Source organism: Dermacentor andersoni, chromosome 4, assembly GCF_023375885.2.
Source record: "Dermacentor andersoni chromosome 4, qqDerAnde1_hic_scaffold, whole genome shotgun sequence".
NCBI classification, from domain to species: Eukaryota; Metazoa; Arthropoda; class Arachnida; order Ixodida; family Ixodidae; genus Dermacentor; species Dermacentor andersoni.
The window spans coordinates 2,406,118-2,423,470 of NC_092817.1; the positions used below are offsets into that span (position 1 = coordinate 2,406,118).

Sequence of the window (17,353 nt, forward strand, 5' to 3'; positions counted from 1 at the left end):
GCTCAAGTTCTTGTTTCAACCAGTGCTTTGTGTCCATAGAAGAGAATTCCGCAGTGAAGGCTGCAGTAAATTCCTCCCCACTACACAAACATGGTCAGGAAGTGGCACTGCAACTTCGTGCTGCCCTCCAAAGCAGCGGGCACAATTTGGGTAAGCCTTTTGTCGGCAGCGACACTGGTGACCAAACAAAATGTCTGTAGCCAGTCCAAAAACACCTCTGGAGAACCGATGTCATTCAATCCACTGTATTTAGGGAGCTGAATTCTAACGGAGCGGCGTCGCCTGACATTTGAACCGCCGCCACTGCTGTCACAGATCCTGCAGACGCTGCTTCTGCCGCCATCAGCTTTAGTCGAACTGCTACTGTGATTTGTTTGCGTTGGTCTGCCTCAGGTGATGCTGCAACAACTCTTCGGGCACATTCACCGCCTCCAGGTCCATGTCGATACCAGAAGAGCCACGACTTGTTACGAACGAGGACAGGCCGACACATTCGTTGCAAACATTCCCTTTATTACCGAACACTATGACCCTTCCCCCACCCTGTCCATATGCTGTCCATCCGGGCACACTACATGCAACACATACTTCGCGCCACCTTGTCCTCCCCTGGCATCTACAGTGAACCACATGCATGGCCTCCGAGAACCGCACTTTGCCTCGCCTCACCTGGAGCTCTCACTTGGCTTACGGCGCCACTCTGCTCAAAAGTGTTTCACAAAAACGTACAATGACTTGCATGGAACTCAGTGGTTTCTTAATATGCTTCACCGTAATAGTGTGCGCATGCTTCACTGTATAATATAGCTGTATTGTGTTCACTGTAAACAGGTTCTATTGTGCTTTACTATGTTTCTCATCCTGTTGAATCGGCACAAGTTTGTGTCCTTCTGCTGCAAATCATCATCATCATCATCATCAGCCTGTTTTATGTCCACTGCAGGACAAAGGCCTCTCCCTGCAATCTCCAATTACCCCTGTCCTGTGCCAGCCGATTCCAACTAGCGCCCGTGAATTTCCTAATTTTATCGCTCCACCTTGTCTTCTGCCGTCCTTGTCTGCATTTCCCTTTCTCTTGGTGCCCACTCTGTAACCCTAATGGTACTACGGTTATCTAACCAGCGCACTACATGACCTGCCCAGCTCCATTTTTTTTTCTCTTGATGTCAATTAGAATATCATCTATACCCATTTGCTCTCTGATCCAAACCGCTCTCTTTCTGTCTCTTAACAGTATGCCTAGCTATCTTCATTCCATCGTTCTTTGCGCGATCTTTAACTTGTTCTCAAATTTCTTTGTCAGTCTCCAAGTCTCTGCCCCATATGTCAGCACTGGCAAAATGCGCTGATTTTACACCTCCCTTTTCAATGATAATGGTAAGCTTCCAGTCAGGAGCTGACAATGTCTGCTGTATGTGATCCAACCCATTTTTATTTTTCTATGAATTTCCTTCTCATGATCAGGGTTCCCTGTGATTAATTGACTTAGGTAAATGTATTCCTTCACAGACTCTAGAGGCTGACTGGAGATCTTGAACTCTTCTTCCCTTGCCCGGTTATTCATCATTATCTTTGTCTTCTGCATATTACTCAACCCCTCTCTCACACTCTCTTTATTAAGGTCCTCAATCATATGTTGTAATTCATCTGCGTTGTTGCTGACTAGAACAATGTCATCGGCAAACCGATGCTTGCTGAGATATTCGCTGCCGATCCTTACTCCTAAGCCTTCCCAGTTTAAAAGCTTGAATACTTCTTCCAAGCATGCAGTGAATAGCATTGGAGAGATTGTGTCACCCTCCCTGACCCCTTTGTTTATGGGTATCTTCCTACTTTTCTTGTGTAGAATTAAGGTAGCTGTAGAACCTCTGTAGATATTTTCCAAGGTATTTATGTAAGCGGTGTGTACTCCTAGATTACGTAATGCCTCTATGACTGCTGGTATCTCTACTGAATCAAATGCGGCGTGCCTCATAATCAGAAAGTGGTTTTGGCACGTAAAGCCCCATAATTTAATTTTTTAATCAAATGCCTTTTCGTAATCTATGAAAGTCATATAGAGAGGCTTACTGTACCCTGCGGATTTCTCGATAACCTGATTAATGACATGGATGTGATCCATTGTAGAGTATTCCTTCCTAAAGCCAGCCTGTTCCCTTGGTTGACGAAAGCCCAGTGTTGACCTTATTCTAATGGAGATTACTTTGGTAAATATTTTCTATAATACTGTGAGTAAGCTAATGGGCCTATAATTTTTCAATTCTTTAATGTTTTCCTTTTTTGTTGATTAGCCTGTTTGCTGACATGAAAGGATGTATCCATGACATAGCTTGTGTGAATAAATTTAAATTTTCAATGGCCTATCTGTGCAGGGGAGCTGGTGACCCAGGAGCCCTTGGATCATGAGCGCCGGCACCTTTATGAAGTTCCTGTCTCGGCCACAGACGGTGGTGGCCGCCTTGCGTTTGCTGTTGTTCGTGTGGCTGTTACCGACGTCAATGATAATGCGCCTACATTTGGTGCAGCTGAGTATGAAGCCAGCATCTGGGCCAACACCAGTGTTGGCACCACTCTGGTTAAGGTAATGTTTGCAATACCAATGCCATGGACTTTAATTTTTTGTGGGCTTAAAGTAAGAAAATAAAAGTGCACCTAAATGTAACATGCTGCCGATTCATAAAATAAAAGTATAGCATGCGCCCTTCATTCGGAATCAGAAAAAATGAGACGTGCAGAATTTCACGGATGGGATTTTTCTTTTAAGGATCTTTCATAATGAAAGCAGCACATTGTCATTGCCACTTGTGCTTCACGGGCCACAGACATCAAGCACATAGAGGCAGTATTCTTGAGCGATCACTTTTGGAGATACTACAATCATTTTCGTGATACTCGGCATCAAACTTGTCGCAGCATACGTCTCAATCCTAATCGAGCAGAAAATGAACCAACAGCAACCTTCACAAAATCATGCTCTGGCGCCATATTCTGATGGCAACAAAGCTGCAGTTGAATGCTATCAAGTACATTATTTATTTCAGGAAATTCTCGGTGCACGCACATGCACACACACAGAGTCTGCGTTCAGTTCAGCTGTACAACGTGCGGCTTGCTCCAACAACTTCACTCACTCTGTTCCTCGTCGCGTACTCCCGCCATGCTAACCGCGCACACCACCATCCACTACTCTTTTCCCCGCCACACGTGGTTGCCTACCGTCTCGTGCCTGCGACTATGCTGCCTGGCATTGACTTGGTACGCTCACAGATTACCCCCCTCCCCCTTTTATCCTGTGAAGGCACATGATAAAGGCTCAGCTGGTCTTCATTAGCGGTTTTCCCTGTAGCCGAGTCTTTGAGTCTGTAGGTATTACGCCCAATGCGTGCAGTTGCCCTAAATGGCCCTGTCCATCGAGGGGCAAACTTGGCTGTGAATCCCATGGTGGCCTTACTCAGTGGGTATGTATCCTAGAGCATCAAGTCGCCAACCTGGTAGGTAACTGGAGTATGCTTTTTGTTGTAATGCTTTGCCTGGCTGGCTCTTGCCAAAGTTAGGTGGTCCTGTGCAAAGGCAGAGGCATTTCGAAGGTGTGCATCCAGGGGCCGTATTTTGAAATGATCCACTTCGGCAATACTGTTGCTTTGGCAATAATGACTATGGCCTATCATAGTGACTATCAATAAATCAACCGGCTGCTTACCTGTGACAACAGCATGCACTACCAACACGCGTGCTCGAGCACTTCACAACGAATGAGAGAGCACACTGGGCATTTGTAGAGTGGCTTGGGTGTGTTGTTTTCGAGTGTAATGGCCACAGTATGGGTTGCGCGCACTGACTATGGTTGGCTATTGCCGCTTTAGGTAAAATAAATTGAAAAAGGAAGTGTGGAATGTTTTATTTGAATGATAAATTATGCTACAACTCACGTTGCGAAACACATTTTTGATGATATTGTAACGATGTTAGTAAAACAAGGATATTTATTAAAGGCGAACTTGTGCCCACAAGTAAAAGTAACTGCGGTCGTGAAGAAATCCGCGGCAGTCGCATTCTCAGACTGGGCTCGAACCGTCTTCCTCTTCTTCTCGCGTGACACCTCGTGCACGTGGCGCATGCGAGCCGGGTCCAACTGGCTGCGCGTGCCACGAAGATCGCTGCCTGTTGTAACTGAACAACACCACTGTACGGCGTGCATAGTGCCCAATGCAAAGGGCGCGCAACTTGAATGTCACCAAGTTTGTCGTGGCATTATCCCCCTCCTTACCGCATCGGCCCGATGCGTGAGAGGAAGTAGGGGTTCCTGTGGGATCTCACTTTTTTTTTTTTTGTTCATGACCTCTCCTGGTAGGGTTTCATGCGGACAACATGGACAACTTCCGTGGAGTTGCGCCGTCTTGGGCTCTCGTGTCCAGCGGATTTCACTTCGTAAGTGACGTCGCTTATGCGACGAAGTATTTCGTAAGGGCCGAAGTATCGGCACAGAAGCTTTTCAGACAGTCCACGGCGTCGCACTGGGGTCCATACCCACACCTTGTCACCGGGCTGGTAATGAGCTTCACTACGGCGCTGGTTGTACCGGCTGGAGTCGATGCGTTGTTGGCGGCGTATTCGGTACCTTGCCATCTGTCGTGCCTCCTCGGCTCGTTGCAAGAAATCATCTAGGTCAGATGAGTTATGGTTTTCTTCATCTAACGGCAACATAGCATCCAAAGTTGTGGTCACTGCTCGGCCGAATACAAGTTCAAACGGGGTGACTCGTGTTGTTTCCTGAACGGCCGTATTATATGCGAAGGTGATGTATGGCAAAATTTCGTCCCACAGCCTATGTTCAACGTCGACATACATCGAAAGCATGTCGGTCAGTGTTCTGTTGAGGCGTTCAGTTAAACCGTTCGTCTGAGGGTGGTACGCTGTAGTTTTCCGATGATCAGTATGTGTCATTTGCAACAAGCATTTCATTAAGTCCGCAGTAAAGGCCGTTCCACGATCGGTAATAACAACTGTGGGAGCGCCATGCCTGAGCACGATATTATGGACAAAGAATTTTGCAACTTCGACAGCCGTTGCATTGTACAGGGAATCAGTTTCTGCGTAACGTGTCAGATAGTCCGTGGCCACAACTATCCACTTTTTGCCTAAAGATGACGTTGGGAAGGGTCCAAGGAGGTCCATACCGACTTGTTGGAATGGGGCTTTTGGTGGCTCTATTGGCTGGAGGAGGCCGGCCGGTTTTACGGATGGAGTCTTGCGCCTTTGACACTCGCGACAAGTCTTGACGTAGTGCTGCACTGATGCTAATAACTTGGGCCAGTAGTATTTCAGACGAATCCTGGCGACTGTACGGCTCACGCCCATGTGTCCAGACGTCGGCTCATCGTGACATGCATGCAAAATTTCTTCTCGCATAGATGTGGATACGACAAGTAAAAACTTTGTCTCGCTGTTCTCGAAGTTTCTGTTGCAGAGGACACTTCCTCGCAGACAGAACGAGGATAGCCCCCTAGAGAAAATACGCGGGAGTTGAACGTCGAGTCCCTCCAGGCGCTGTATAAGTGGAAGCAATTCCGGGTCATCTCGTTGTTGTTGAGCAATTTGTGACGCGTCAACAATACCAAGGAACGGGAAATCCTCTTCTTCTGACACAGTTGTCTCGACGGGTGCGCGTGACAAGCAGTCGGCATCGCTGTGTTTCCTCCCGGATCGGTATACGACAGTAATGTCATACTCTTGAAGCCTAAGGCTCCATCTTGCTAGTCGTCCGGATGGATCCTTGAGATTCGCCAGCCAGCAAAGCGAATGGTGATCGCTGACTGCTCTGAATGGTCTACCATAGAGGTACGGCCGAAATTTACATATTGCCCAAATGACTGCAAGGCACTCTTTCTCGGTTGCGGAGTAGTTTGCCTCTGCTTTCGAGAGCTTGCGGCTGGCATAAGCAATTACTTTCTCCTGGCCGTTACTCCACTGCACCAGTATGGCACCGAGGCCGACGTTACTCGCATCGTTATGAACTTCCATGTCGGCTGTCTCATCAAAATGGGCAAGGATTGGAGAAGCTTGCAGGCGTTTCCTTAACTCGTCAAAGGCATCTTGTTGTTCGCTTTTCCACATGAAAGGTTGATCTTCTCTTGTCAGTATTGTAAGGGGCTCAGCAATGTTTGAAAAGTTTTCCACAAATCTTTAGTATGTGCATAAACCCAAGAAACGTCGCACTGACTTTTTGTCTGTGGGTGTTGGGAACCTCGCAACAGCTGCTGTCTTTTCGGGATCTGGCCGAACGCCTTCAGCACTGATGACGTGTCCGAGAAACCGAAGTTCATCGAAGCCGAATTGACATTTTTCCGGCTTAATTGTCAAGTCTGCTGCGCGAATAGCTTCTAATACTAGTCGCAGGCGCTCTAGATGTTGGTCAAATGTGGTGGAAAATACGACCACATCATCCAAATACACTAAGCATGACTGCCACTTCAATCCTGCAAGCACAGAGTCCATCATTCGCTGGAACGTTGCGGGCGCGGAACAGAGGCCGAATGGAAGTGCTTTAAATTCGTAGAGGCCATCAGGGGTTACGAATGCTGTCTTTTCACGGTCCCGTTCATCCACCTCTATTTGCCAATATCCACTCTTGAGATCCAGGGAGGAGAAAAACTTTGCACATCGGAGCCGATCTAACGTATCGTCGATACGCGGAAGGGGGTACACATCCCGCTTGGTTACGCTGTTCAGTTTACGGTAGTCGACGCAGAATCGAAGTGTGTTATCTTTTTTCTTAACGAGCACTACCGGAGACGCCGATGGACTGCTGGAAGGCTGAATAACGTTATCTGAAAGCATCTCCTCTACTTGCTTCTTGATGATCTCCCTTTCTTTTGGTGAAACTCGATACGAGTGTTGGCATAACGGTCTTGCGGCGTCCTCTGTTATGATTCTGTGCTTCGCAACAGACGTGCGCCGTACCTTCGAGGATGTAGAGAAGCAGTCAGAAAAATCCTTTATCAGGGCATATATCTGTTTCTTTTGGGCTTCCGGGAGTCTCGGGTTGACGGTAATTGATCTGTCGACACTGCAGGTTCCTGGCAGGGCAGTTGACGTAGTTAGGCTGCATAATTCGGTCGCTTCACAGAACTCGTGGAAATAGGCAATAGCTGTTCCTTGTGCGATGTGTTGGAATTCATTACCGAAGTTTGTAAGTGCGACATTTGCACGGCCATCGCTTAACTGAACAAGGCCCCGAGCCACGCAAATACCTTTGTTGAAAAGGAGCTCTATGTTTCCATCCGCTATGCCTTCGTGGTCGGAAAATCTTTCGTTCTCCACAAGAACCATTAAACTGCAGCGTGGCGGCACAGTTACGTCATCGTCAACGACGCGCAGTGCAGCGAGACGTCGCTCCTCCGATTCTTCCACAGGTATAGCTTGTTTTGTCGAGAAAGATACACTGGACCTACGTAGGTTAATTATGGCGCCGTTAGCTTGTAGAAAATCCATTCCCAATATAAGTTCCCGTGAACATTCTGGCAGTACAATAAAGTCAGAAACGTAAGTGAAGCCTTTTATCGTAAGTCTTGCGGTGCATCGGCCAAGGGGCGTAATAAGATGACCGCCTGCCGTGCATATCTGCGGTCCAGTCCACTTCGTCACAACTTTTTTAAGGTGCTTCGCCATATTGAAGCTGACTACCGAATAATCAGCGCCGGTGTCGACTAAGGCTTTCAGCTCGCATCCATCTATTATCAACCGCAAATCTGACGTAATCGTTTCGTTCCTGCACCTGTAGACTGGAATTGTCTCGTCACCGCACTGGAATCGCGTTGGAGGATCTTCGTAACTCTGGTTATCAGCGGCCTCACCTCCACAGGTCGCTTGCTTCAGTTTTCCTGGTGTGGGCTTGGTGAACGACGCCTAGGCAATCTTGGAGACGCGCGTGGGCTAGGCGATCGGTAGCGCATGGGCGACGGTGATCGTGGTTGACGTTGGCGAGGAGTAACGGGGCTTTGGCGCGTCGACAAGTATTCTTCGATCTCCGCTGGCCGTTCACCGTTTCGGGGGCATGGTGCGCTTAAGGGAAAACCCCTTAACCCAACTTGACGGTACGGGCAGAACCTATACAGGTGACCCGCTTCTCCGCAGTGGAAACACAGAGGCCTGCGCTCGTGGTCATGCCAGACGTCACTTTTCCGGGGACTTTGTTCCACAAAACGAGGTGCACTGCATGCTAAAGGCTGATAGGCAGCCGGTGGTTCCAGTAGACGAGGTTCACTGCGTACTGTAGGCGGGTAGGGAACGGTCGTCGCAACTGCTCCATTACTGTGTACCGCGGGTTGCCTGAGTACGTCGGCGTACGTTGGGATGCGCCGCGTCGGCTGTGGCTCACGCTCTGGATCCCGTATGACGTTCCTGAGTTCGTCCCGGACAACATCGATGATAGATAGTGCAGCTGGAGCCTGAGGTATCTGCAACTTGTTGAGCTCTTCCCTGATCACTGACCGGACAAGCTACCGCAGGGCTTCCAGGTCGTTTCGCAGGCCTCCAGGGAGGACATGGACAGGTGCGCAGCTTGCCTCACGGTTGTATTGCCGAGCCCGCTGTTCCAGCGTCTTTTCGATGGTCGTTGCTTCACATCTGAACTCGGCGACCGTGCGCGGTGGGTTGCGTTCGAGAACTGCGAAGAGTTCCTGCTTTACTCCACGCATGAGATGGCGCAGCTTCTTATCTTCACTCATGGTGGGATCAGCACGCTTGAACAGGCGGGACATGTCCTCGATGTACATCGCCACGTTCTCGTTTGTGAGCTGGTTCCTGGCTTGAAGTGCGATTTCAGCCTTTTCTTTACGATCCGTGCTGGCGTACGTCGCTAGCAGTTGTCGTCGAAATTCCTCCCAAGAGGTCAAAGAGGGTTCGTGGTTTTCATACCACGTTTTTGCGAAGTCTTCCAAAGCGAAATATACGTTACGGAGCTTCTGTCTCTCACTCCATTCATTAAAGCTCGCCACTCTCTCGAACAGTTCCAACCAATCTTCCACGTCTTCGAACGAGTCACCATGGAATGTTGGCGGCTTGCGAGGTTGGCTTATGACTAGCTGTGCCGGTGTTACCTGGGTAGTCATTGTGGCGTGGTCCGTTGTGGGAGTTTCTCTTGGCAAGAAGAGAAGAGGGCCGAATTCGGGCGAGTCACCTCGAAGACGGCGGCTGGTCCGCTGGTGTACAGGTGTCAGTTCCATGGGATGGACTCGCGGGTTGTCGGGGCTACGCTGACTTTCGTTCATGGGGCTTCGACTCATACCCCGCACCTCCACCAGAAATGTAACGATGTTAGTAAAACAAGGATATTTATTAAAGGCGAACTTGTGCCCACAAGTAAAAGTAACTGCGGTCGTGAAGAAATCCGCGGCAGTCGCGTTCTCAGACTGGGCTCGAACCGTCTTCCTCTTCTTCTCGCGTGACACCTCGTGTGCGTGGCGCATGCGAGCCGGGTCCAACTGGCTGCGCGTGCCACGAAGATCGCTGCCTGTTGTAACTGAACAACACCACTGTACGGCGTGCATAGTGCCCAATGCAAAGGGCGCGCAACTTGAATGTCACCAAGTTTGTCGTGGCAATATGATAAAGTGAGTCACTGTTTCTGTGTCTGTGTGCCAGCCATCGTGCACCGCCAGAGCGGTATCATCTGACTTGTCTCTACTACACTTCACCACCAAACAGTCACCACCAAACAGTCACCACCAACCACGTAAGCATCGCATTGTTTATGATGCCGCTGCCAGCTGTTCAAAGACACTGTCGCCGAAAAATGTCACTTACACAAGGCAACACAATGCAGTAGTCGATTAGCAGTCAACAAATATCGCTGCGCAAAACTACTTGCAAACTGGCACCCAAAGTATACTGTAACCTACCAATGCTCTTGTCTCTACTGCACTACACCAGCAACCGGCTGCGAAAAGATGCGTTCATGTACTCACTATATGTTGGGAGTGCCCGACAACGCCGTGACGTCAAATTGGCGTAGGCTGGAACTACTGGATGGCGCTGTCTGTTTCTCGGTTTCGTTAAAACAGCCAATCACCACGCGACGTTGGCGGAGGCATGGCCCAGGCGATAGCATCGCCGAAGTGGATCCTTTCAGACAGCCCCAGTTCAGCAGCCAGGGCTTGAGGTGCAGAAGGGGCGATGCTGTAAAAATTCAAATTATACAGAATTCGAACTAATGAAAGTGAGAGCTAATGAGAATTATGCAGATCCCACACACTGTGGATCTGTACTGTGGATCTGCACTGTGGATCTGCACTGTGTATCTGCTGTGGGATCTGCGTATAAGAAATTAAACATTTGCAGGGCAAATGTTGAATTTCGTATACGTCTTGTCCAACACAAGAGGGGTGAGTTGATGTTAAATGTTACCTTGCATGCACCACTGCTGTTTGTCTGCATAATACACAAAACACAAAGAGATGGGTGCTTGCTTGAGGCGTTGTTGTGCGCCATATTCCATAGCCTCTGAGAGGTTTGAGCATTGTCATTGCCTTACATGACACATCGCATCGTGGCACAAGCATTAAACTTGAATTGGATAATGGGGCTATACATGCCGAAACCACAATCGGATTATGAGCCAGGCCACAGTGGCACACTCCAGATTATTTTTGGCACCGTGGTGTTCTTCAATGTGTTCCTAAATCAAAGTGCATGAGCGTTTTTTATTTCGCCCCTGTCAAAATGCAGCTGCCTTGGCTAAATCGGTGGCCTTGAGCTATGCCATAGCTGCAAAGCTATCGCGGCAGACATAGAAGTGTTGATTTCACATGCGACCACTTCCATTGTGTCGCCTAGATCCTGCGGTGTGCTCTAATTAATGCGGCTCTGCTAATGCACACCATGCTTAAGTTGTCCGCTAGACATATATGCAGGGTTTTATTTTTCAGAAATAGCAAAAACGCACCCTACCATACCTCGAACTTAAGTTTATCCACCATTTTTTTGCCCTCTCACATCGCCGTTTCACTATGCCCCCCATTGTATTTGTATGAAAACTGCGAGCAAAGGGCGGCAAGGCTGTTTTGCGACTCGTTTCGTGACTGCATTGGTTCTACCGATTCCCTGCCCCCATTATATCTAGCTTCCCTCTGGACTTGCACGTTAGTAGAAAGGTAAGCACTTGTGGGGTGTCACGAATAATTGCAGCTGTCAAGAGGCTTTCATAATAGTAACAGTACGAACAAGACGACAACAGTGTGAAAGGACACAGGACGAGCGAGTCCTTTCACTCCGTCATCGTCTTGTTCACGCTGCTACCATTATGAATGTATACCAACTCGCCCAACTTTCCACTTTAAGGGGGGAGGCTACCCTGGGATACCAACTTTCTTGTTTATTGAGGCATCTTAACGAAATTTTCAGGATAGACTCGTAGCAAAAGCATTAAAACTACAACATTTCATGCGGTCATGTTCACTGATTCTCAAGTTACAGCAATATGTCAGAATGGTGCACATGGTTTTCTCATTCCAGGCCTAGAGAATATTCAAAAGGTGCTGCAACTGTGAAATTCACAATGATCATTCCCAGATGGATACCTCAGGGCAAGACAGAGCCCTTTCTTTAAATTTCCTTGCTGAAAAATTTTAGCAGACCACCGAATTTAGTGTTAGTGATTTAAGATTTTATTAATCAAATTTTGATTAAATATCACAAATCACAAACACAATATATATATATATATAAAAATGGGCTTGTCTTGCCCTCAGAAATTTATTCAGATATACAACAAAAAACACCTTTTGGAAATCTGATGAGCGATTACAGAGATATGGCTGGAACAAGCAGCCTCACCAGCCAAAAAAGTCATTTTGAGAAAATGAGCTTTGAAAGTTTTAAGCTGCAGGGTCTAAAATGACCCTACTGCGTAACTGTAGATGTCCTTAGGCACTTTCTTCTTTTGCTGCTTTTCCACCTTCTCTTGCGATCGCTTCTTGGCCTTTTTCAAGTGCAGAGAATCTTTCTTGGCTGCCCGTTGAATGGCCAGGTGTCCAGCTGTTAGCCCCACTGATGAACATAGCTGTTGGGTGGCCCTGTGGCAGCCAGCATTATATCTTAAAGCTGCCTCATGCAATGCTGTCTCCACAGCAATCAGCGACGCATGCTGCTTTTTGGGCATCAGGGATCGCAGCATGGAGTTAAATGATTCTGATGCATTCTGCGTCTTTGCTCCCAGGCAGCGATGCAGAAAAGAAGCCTGTGAGAGGCGCTCATAAACAGGTAGCAGTGCTTCTGCAACATAGCCTGGAATATTGTACCGATGCTTCGGAGGTGGCACACCATCACTCTTGCTGGCGTTATTTTTCGCCTTCACTTGTAGCGGTGGCAGCTTCAGGATCACGCTCCATGGCTTGAGATTTTCGCTCTGTTACTGACATGCCGCCAACTCCTCGTTGAACAGCAGCGCATTTTTTATCCGCCGCCTCTTTCTAGTCACACGTCAGGAAACGTGTTTTCAAGTGCACAGTGGACGACGCAGTCGCACTGTCCGAGGCAGATGAAAGTGATGATGTGCAAACTGCTGTCGATGAGCATGAGACACTAGGTGCACTCGTCACGGCATATTCGTGCGCCAGTGGAGGAGGAGACATGTTGCATGAAGGAGCCGAAGTTGTGGGAATTCGCGACTCTCACGCGTCCCCTGATACGTTGTTTTCCCGCATAGCTCCCGTCTCCTGTAATTCGGCTTCGCCGCAAGGCCTGGCACCCGCGGCGGTTGGTGTGGTTGAAACGCAGTACGAGAGATGGCGCGAGTGTTGCGCTGCTAGCACCGCCTCACGGCGGGGTTCCTTGGGCGCGAAAAGGTGAAGGCGCTTCCTCTTCGGTTTGGGATCGGCAAGCTGCACGGACGTTCCGCAAGTGCGCCGATCGATGCTTCTGCGAGACCGTCTTGCGAGGCCTCATTCGAACGCGCCACCATTCGCGTGACCGTACGCGCGAACGACCAGGCGTTGGCCGTCCAGCATGTGTCGAACATATTTGCTTGCTATCCGGTCACAGTGAGTCGGACTTCTGCGACTTGTCGCGTGCCCATCGGCATGTTTTGTGGATAGCAACTCGGCTAGCAGGCATTGATCTATGAAAGGTGCAGTAAATGCCCTTGTGATTGTTTTTACTACTGTGTTGTCGTTCCTTTGCCCCAAGAGCGCAGGTGTGAGAATCCCACAAAGTAGACGACAGCCGGATGCGTTATGCAGGAGACCACTACATCATCGCATGCAGCAGCCAATGGGAGTCGTGGGCTCCTCCGCGTCCTTGAGGAGCATGCGCTTTGTTTAATCTCAGCTTCGCGTCTCAGCCACGGCAAACTTGAAAGCTCTCGCGAACCCTCCAATCATGATTGATTTACGCCTCTCCAGCGCTGCCGCCGCCGCGGGCAGCGGGGAAAACAAAGCACAAGAATGCACGAACAAAACAACACTAAAATGGCAGTGCTCAGGGGAGCGGTGGAGAAATGGCGTTCACACCGAGTAGGGGCATTTTGAGCGCTCGCTCGCCGCTCGAGGGCTGCCGCGGCTCGTAAACTTTATTTGAAATAGTTTCGCAATGAATTAGACATTGATATTTACAGAAATGGTAGTTTATAAGGCATACTGCCAGAACATGTGGTTTTCCAAAAATCGACTTTTTCGCGATATTTCGGTTTTCAAAGGTCACGTCCCCCCTTAATGTCAAGAGGCTGATGTGGCGACGACCTGGGAGCTCCAGAGGGCATTGTGCACATTCGACGCGTGCGGTCCAAAATCGTTCCTCTGGTCTCTTTTCTTCTCTGCCACGCTCCTTCTATGTATATACATGCTCTGAACCAACCCCGACGCGGTGTGCTGGACAGCAGCAGCCGCAGCAGCAGCAGTGGGAAAAGTGAAAGGAAAAGGCAAAGAAAGCTTTGCTTAAAAAATCGCTCAGTTAAGGCATGTATATAGTCCGACGTAGCGTGAGCGCATGCATGTACACATTAGTCATGTTGGCGAGAACAACGTCATCTATAGTTCGAAGCACTGGCACAGCCTACATAACCGGACGCGGCCAACGCGGTCTGACGTGCCCGAAGTCAAGATGGCTCTTGCTCCATCCGCGTGTTCATTGCTCCAACTGCTCCGACGTGCAATGCATGGCACGGAGAAAAAAGAAGTGCCCGTGCCAATTCGCCCACCGTCACAAACAGCCGTTCAAAGTGGCGTGCACAGTAGCGTGCACGGCTGGCACAGCGTAAGCGGCATGCACCGAAAACATCGGACTATAAGCGCGCATTCGCTCTGCCAACACTCACCACAGGAACAAAGACTGCGCTCTAAACTGTACTCGTGAAACGCACCACAACCTGCTGCGACGTTGGTCTTCGTTGTACTTTTGCAGCTGCACTGGCTGCACGCTGCAGTGTTCCACTATACGCGCCGTGCACGCCGACGGACGCGCCACTGGTGGCGGCCTTGCGCAGAACACGCGGGAGAGGAGCCTGGCGCGCGCGGTAGTTTGTTGTGTCGTTGATCGTGTTTCTCAGTCTTATTCACGTTTTCAGAGCAAGATAGGCAACACCATTCGTACGTGTGGGATGGCCAAAGCTTCAGGGAATGTCGAAGAAGAATTGTTGCAGGGTGGGGGGCTCAAATACCGGTGAAAACGTGCCGGCGTCAGGTTCTAATCGTTCCCGGCAAAGCCTCATCAGCCAGAGCAACGGTGGCGAAAATGGATCGTCGCTTCGAAGGGAAATTTCTTGTTCTCATCCTTTCCTTTGTCTCTTCGGTGTTTTTTTTCCACTCGATCATAGTTAGACGCGTGAGCAACGAAGTTCGTCTGCAGTGCAGCATGAGGTTTAAAGGCATTTCGCTAAAGTTCGGAATGCTGTTTGCCGGTTATATTGTTTTCCGCTTCTTTACCGCATTGCGCTAGCTAGGCGGCATGACTGCACGGGCGCATTGCATTGTATGTTAAAGCTACTGAAGTTTGCAAGAACTGAAATTGTTGGTTTCATGTGGCGCGGTAAATCCTCGCACCAGCTGTCGCACACTTCATGTTTTTACATCTATTTTATGCGTGGCATTGCACATGTTTAACTGTTGCTAGTTGCTCCATGCATAACTCTTGTCGATTCTTTTGAGCTGCGAAGTTTTCACCCTGCCTTGTTTGTAAAGGGCATAAATCACGCTGTGTCTTATCGGAATGATACCAAGGAAGTGCTTCTTTAACAGCTTTATTCTTTTCGCCCAAGGGCATCTTAGATATTGTTTGTGTTTTTGGAAATGTGTTCAGAAAATAGGTAGTTCAGGGTGAGAATTGCTAATATCTGCTGCATATGGTATTTTTGTTCCATTTCTCGCTGAAAAGTTCGCGTCCCGTTTGGGAAGTCATCACACCTGAGCAAACTTAACACGCCGAGTGATTTGTTTGTTTCACAACGTAGTCTCTTTTTGCATGTGAGTTTTGTACTCAACTGAATTCTTTCTTATACTTACACTGCAGACGACTAAACCGGGCCTTGCCGCCAGCGCTCATCTACTTTGACTGGCGCTGCTCTGCCTTTAAATTTATCATGTGGCACCTCTCTCTAGTAATATAAAAAAGTACTGAAAAGTTAGTCAGTCTTTAGCTTCGTACGTTTCCAAGCAGCTCCCTTGGGGATTTTAAAATTGCACAAACTGCAGCGGGAACGGTAGTTCATCGGCGCATGCAGCAGAATTGCATCGGCGGTACAGCACTAACACGCGCTTTTATTAACCCGTGTGTTTGGTGACTTCGTTGGCTAGTGTACGCGTTTCCATCAATAAATTGGCAATTACTCTTCTTGAGGCGACTTCGACTGCAATTATTCGGTGATTCCACATGTATTCATCGGCAGAAAAATCACAACGGCATATGCAGAGATTGCACCGTGCGGATTTGTTTGATATAAGTCTGAACTAACGATGGGTGCTTATTATTGAGGTACAGAAGCAGCATTGCGGCAAGGGTAGAATAAAAAAACCATCGAGAGATCGCATCACTCAACAAAATTTATCGGCTAGTGAACATGAGCTCCACGTCATGTAAATGGGGTTCATGGCGTTTGTCTGCGGGACACACCTTGCACGTATGTGGACCATGTTGTCCCAAATACCGGTAACATCGTGTTCATACCCGCTCGCACAGAGGTCTGCATGTTCCCTACAGCTGTCACAGCAGAAGCAGCAGCCTGGCACCCGAACAAAGGAGAAATCGCAGCCGCGAACTTTAGCCATCCTTGCTGCAAGGGGCTGTTGTCTGCTACTGCTCCCGCATGTACTGTTGGAAGCATCCGCTAGGTGGCCTTCAGTGGCGCCTCTATAGGCGGTGCACGAGGCGTATACGAATAGGTGGCGTCGAAACGTGTATCTCAGCAATGCTTTCCTTTGAGTAATAGCCACGAATGTCAAAGGCTATGCTTTTTGCTACTGTGAGCACCTATAAACGTCACTGCCACCATGTTTTAGACATTAAATTGTGCCGCTTCTTTGCAGAACAACTCGTAGAGAAAGAGCATAGCCTCCAAGATGTAACATAAAAGAAAACATACAGTGCTGTGTCCGCAATTTATCTTGAAGGTCTTGAGAGAGGGAGAGAACCGACCTGCAACAGAAGTGTTGGCCATGCCTGGCCAGGCGCAAACGCGTCTCTCACCAATCAGACCTAAACAAAGGGCTGCTGATGGAAAGAGCAAAGCTGCGCGGTGACACCAGCGTCGCCAACGTGCTCCCGTGCACTAGCACTCTCCTCATCCGCGATGGTGCAGAGTTCGAATTATTGGTGGCAGTGCGGATATCAGTGTGAATTAGTGGGATGCATTACATATTGCTTTCAATATGTTGTTGGATGGACTGCAGTGGCTACTTCGAATTATCTGAAATTTCGAATTAACGAGTTGTGAAGTAATAAGCTTTTACAGTATAACACCACACCACAGGTGGTGTGGTGCAAGATGTGGCGAAAAAAAAAGTATGAATCCTTTCAGAGTAGTTTCGCAGTGTGATTGCCACCATAAATTTTGTAAACATTTGAGTGATGACTGTATATCCAGCGCTTTGGTTTCTCACCGCACAGTAGGGCTTCTCAGAATTAACTGGTGCATGGTCAAATGCTTCTAAAGTATAAATTGTTTGAGTCCATTGAAAATTGCATATTTTTACGGTTACGGTTGAACAGTGTTTATATACAGGACGACGTTGGGGGGAATGGTCAAGTAAATATGGCATCAGTAGGCTGCGCCAGCTAACGTCTTCTTCCTCTTCTCCTTGCCCAGCTCATGCCATAGCAATATGGAGCTAAATGGTGACTTTCCATCTGCTATCTGGTGTCACAATGC

At 48.6% G+C, this 17,353-nt stretch overlaps 1 protein-coding gene across 2 annotated transcripts in view; it reads left to right on the plus strand.

Annotated features, from left to right (window-relative positions):
- LOC126535883 (fat-like cadherin-related tumor suppressor homolog) overlaps positions 1–17,353 on the plus strand; it is a 517,574-nt gene that overhangs the window by 226,411 nt on the left and 273,810 nt on the right. For both annotated transcript variants that reach the window (XM_055073317.2, XM_050182731.3), the window contains exon 18: positions 2,373–2,581. In XM_055073317.2, coding sequence (XP_054929292.1) covers positions 2,373–2,581 — 209 coding nt within the window. The remainder of the gene's footprint in view (positions 1–2,372; positions 2,582–17,353) is intronic.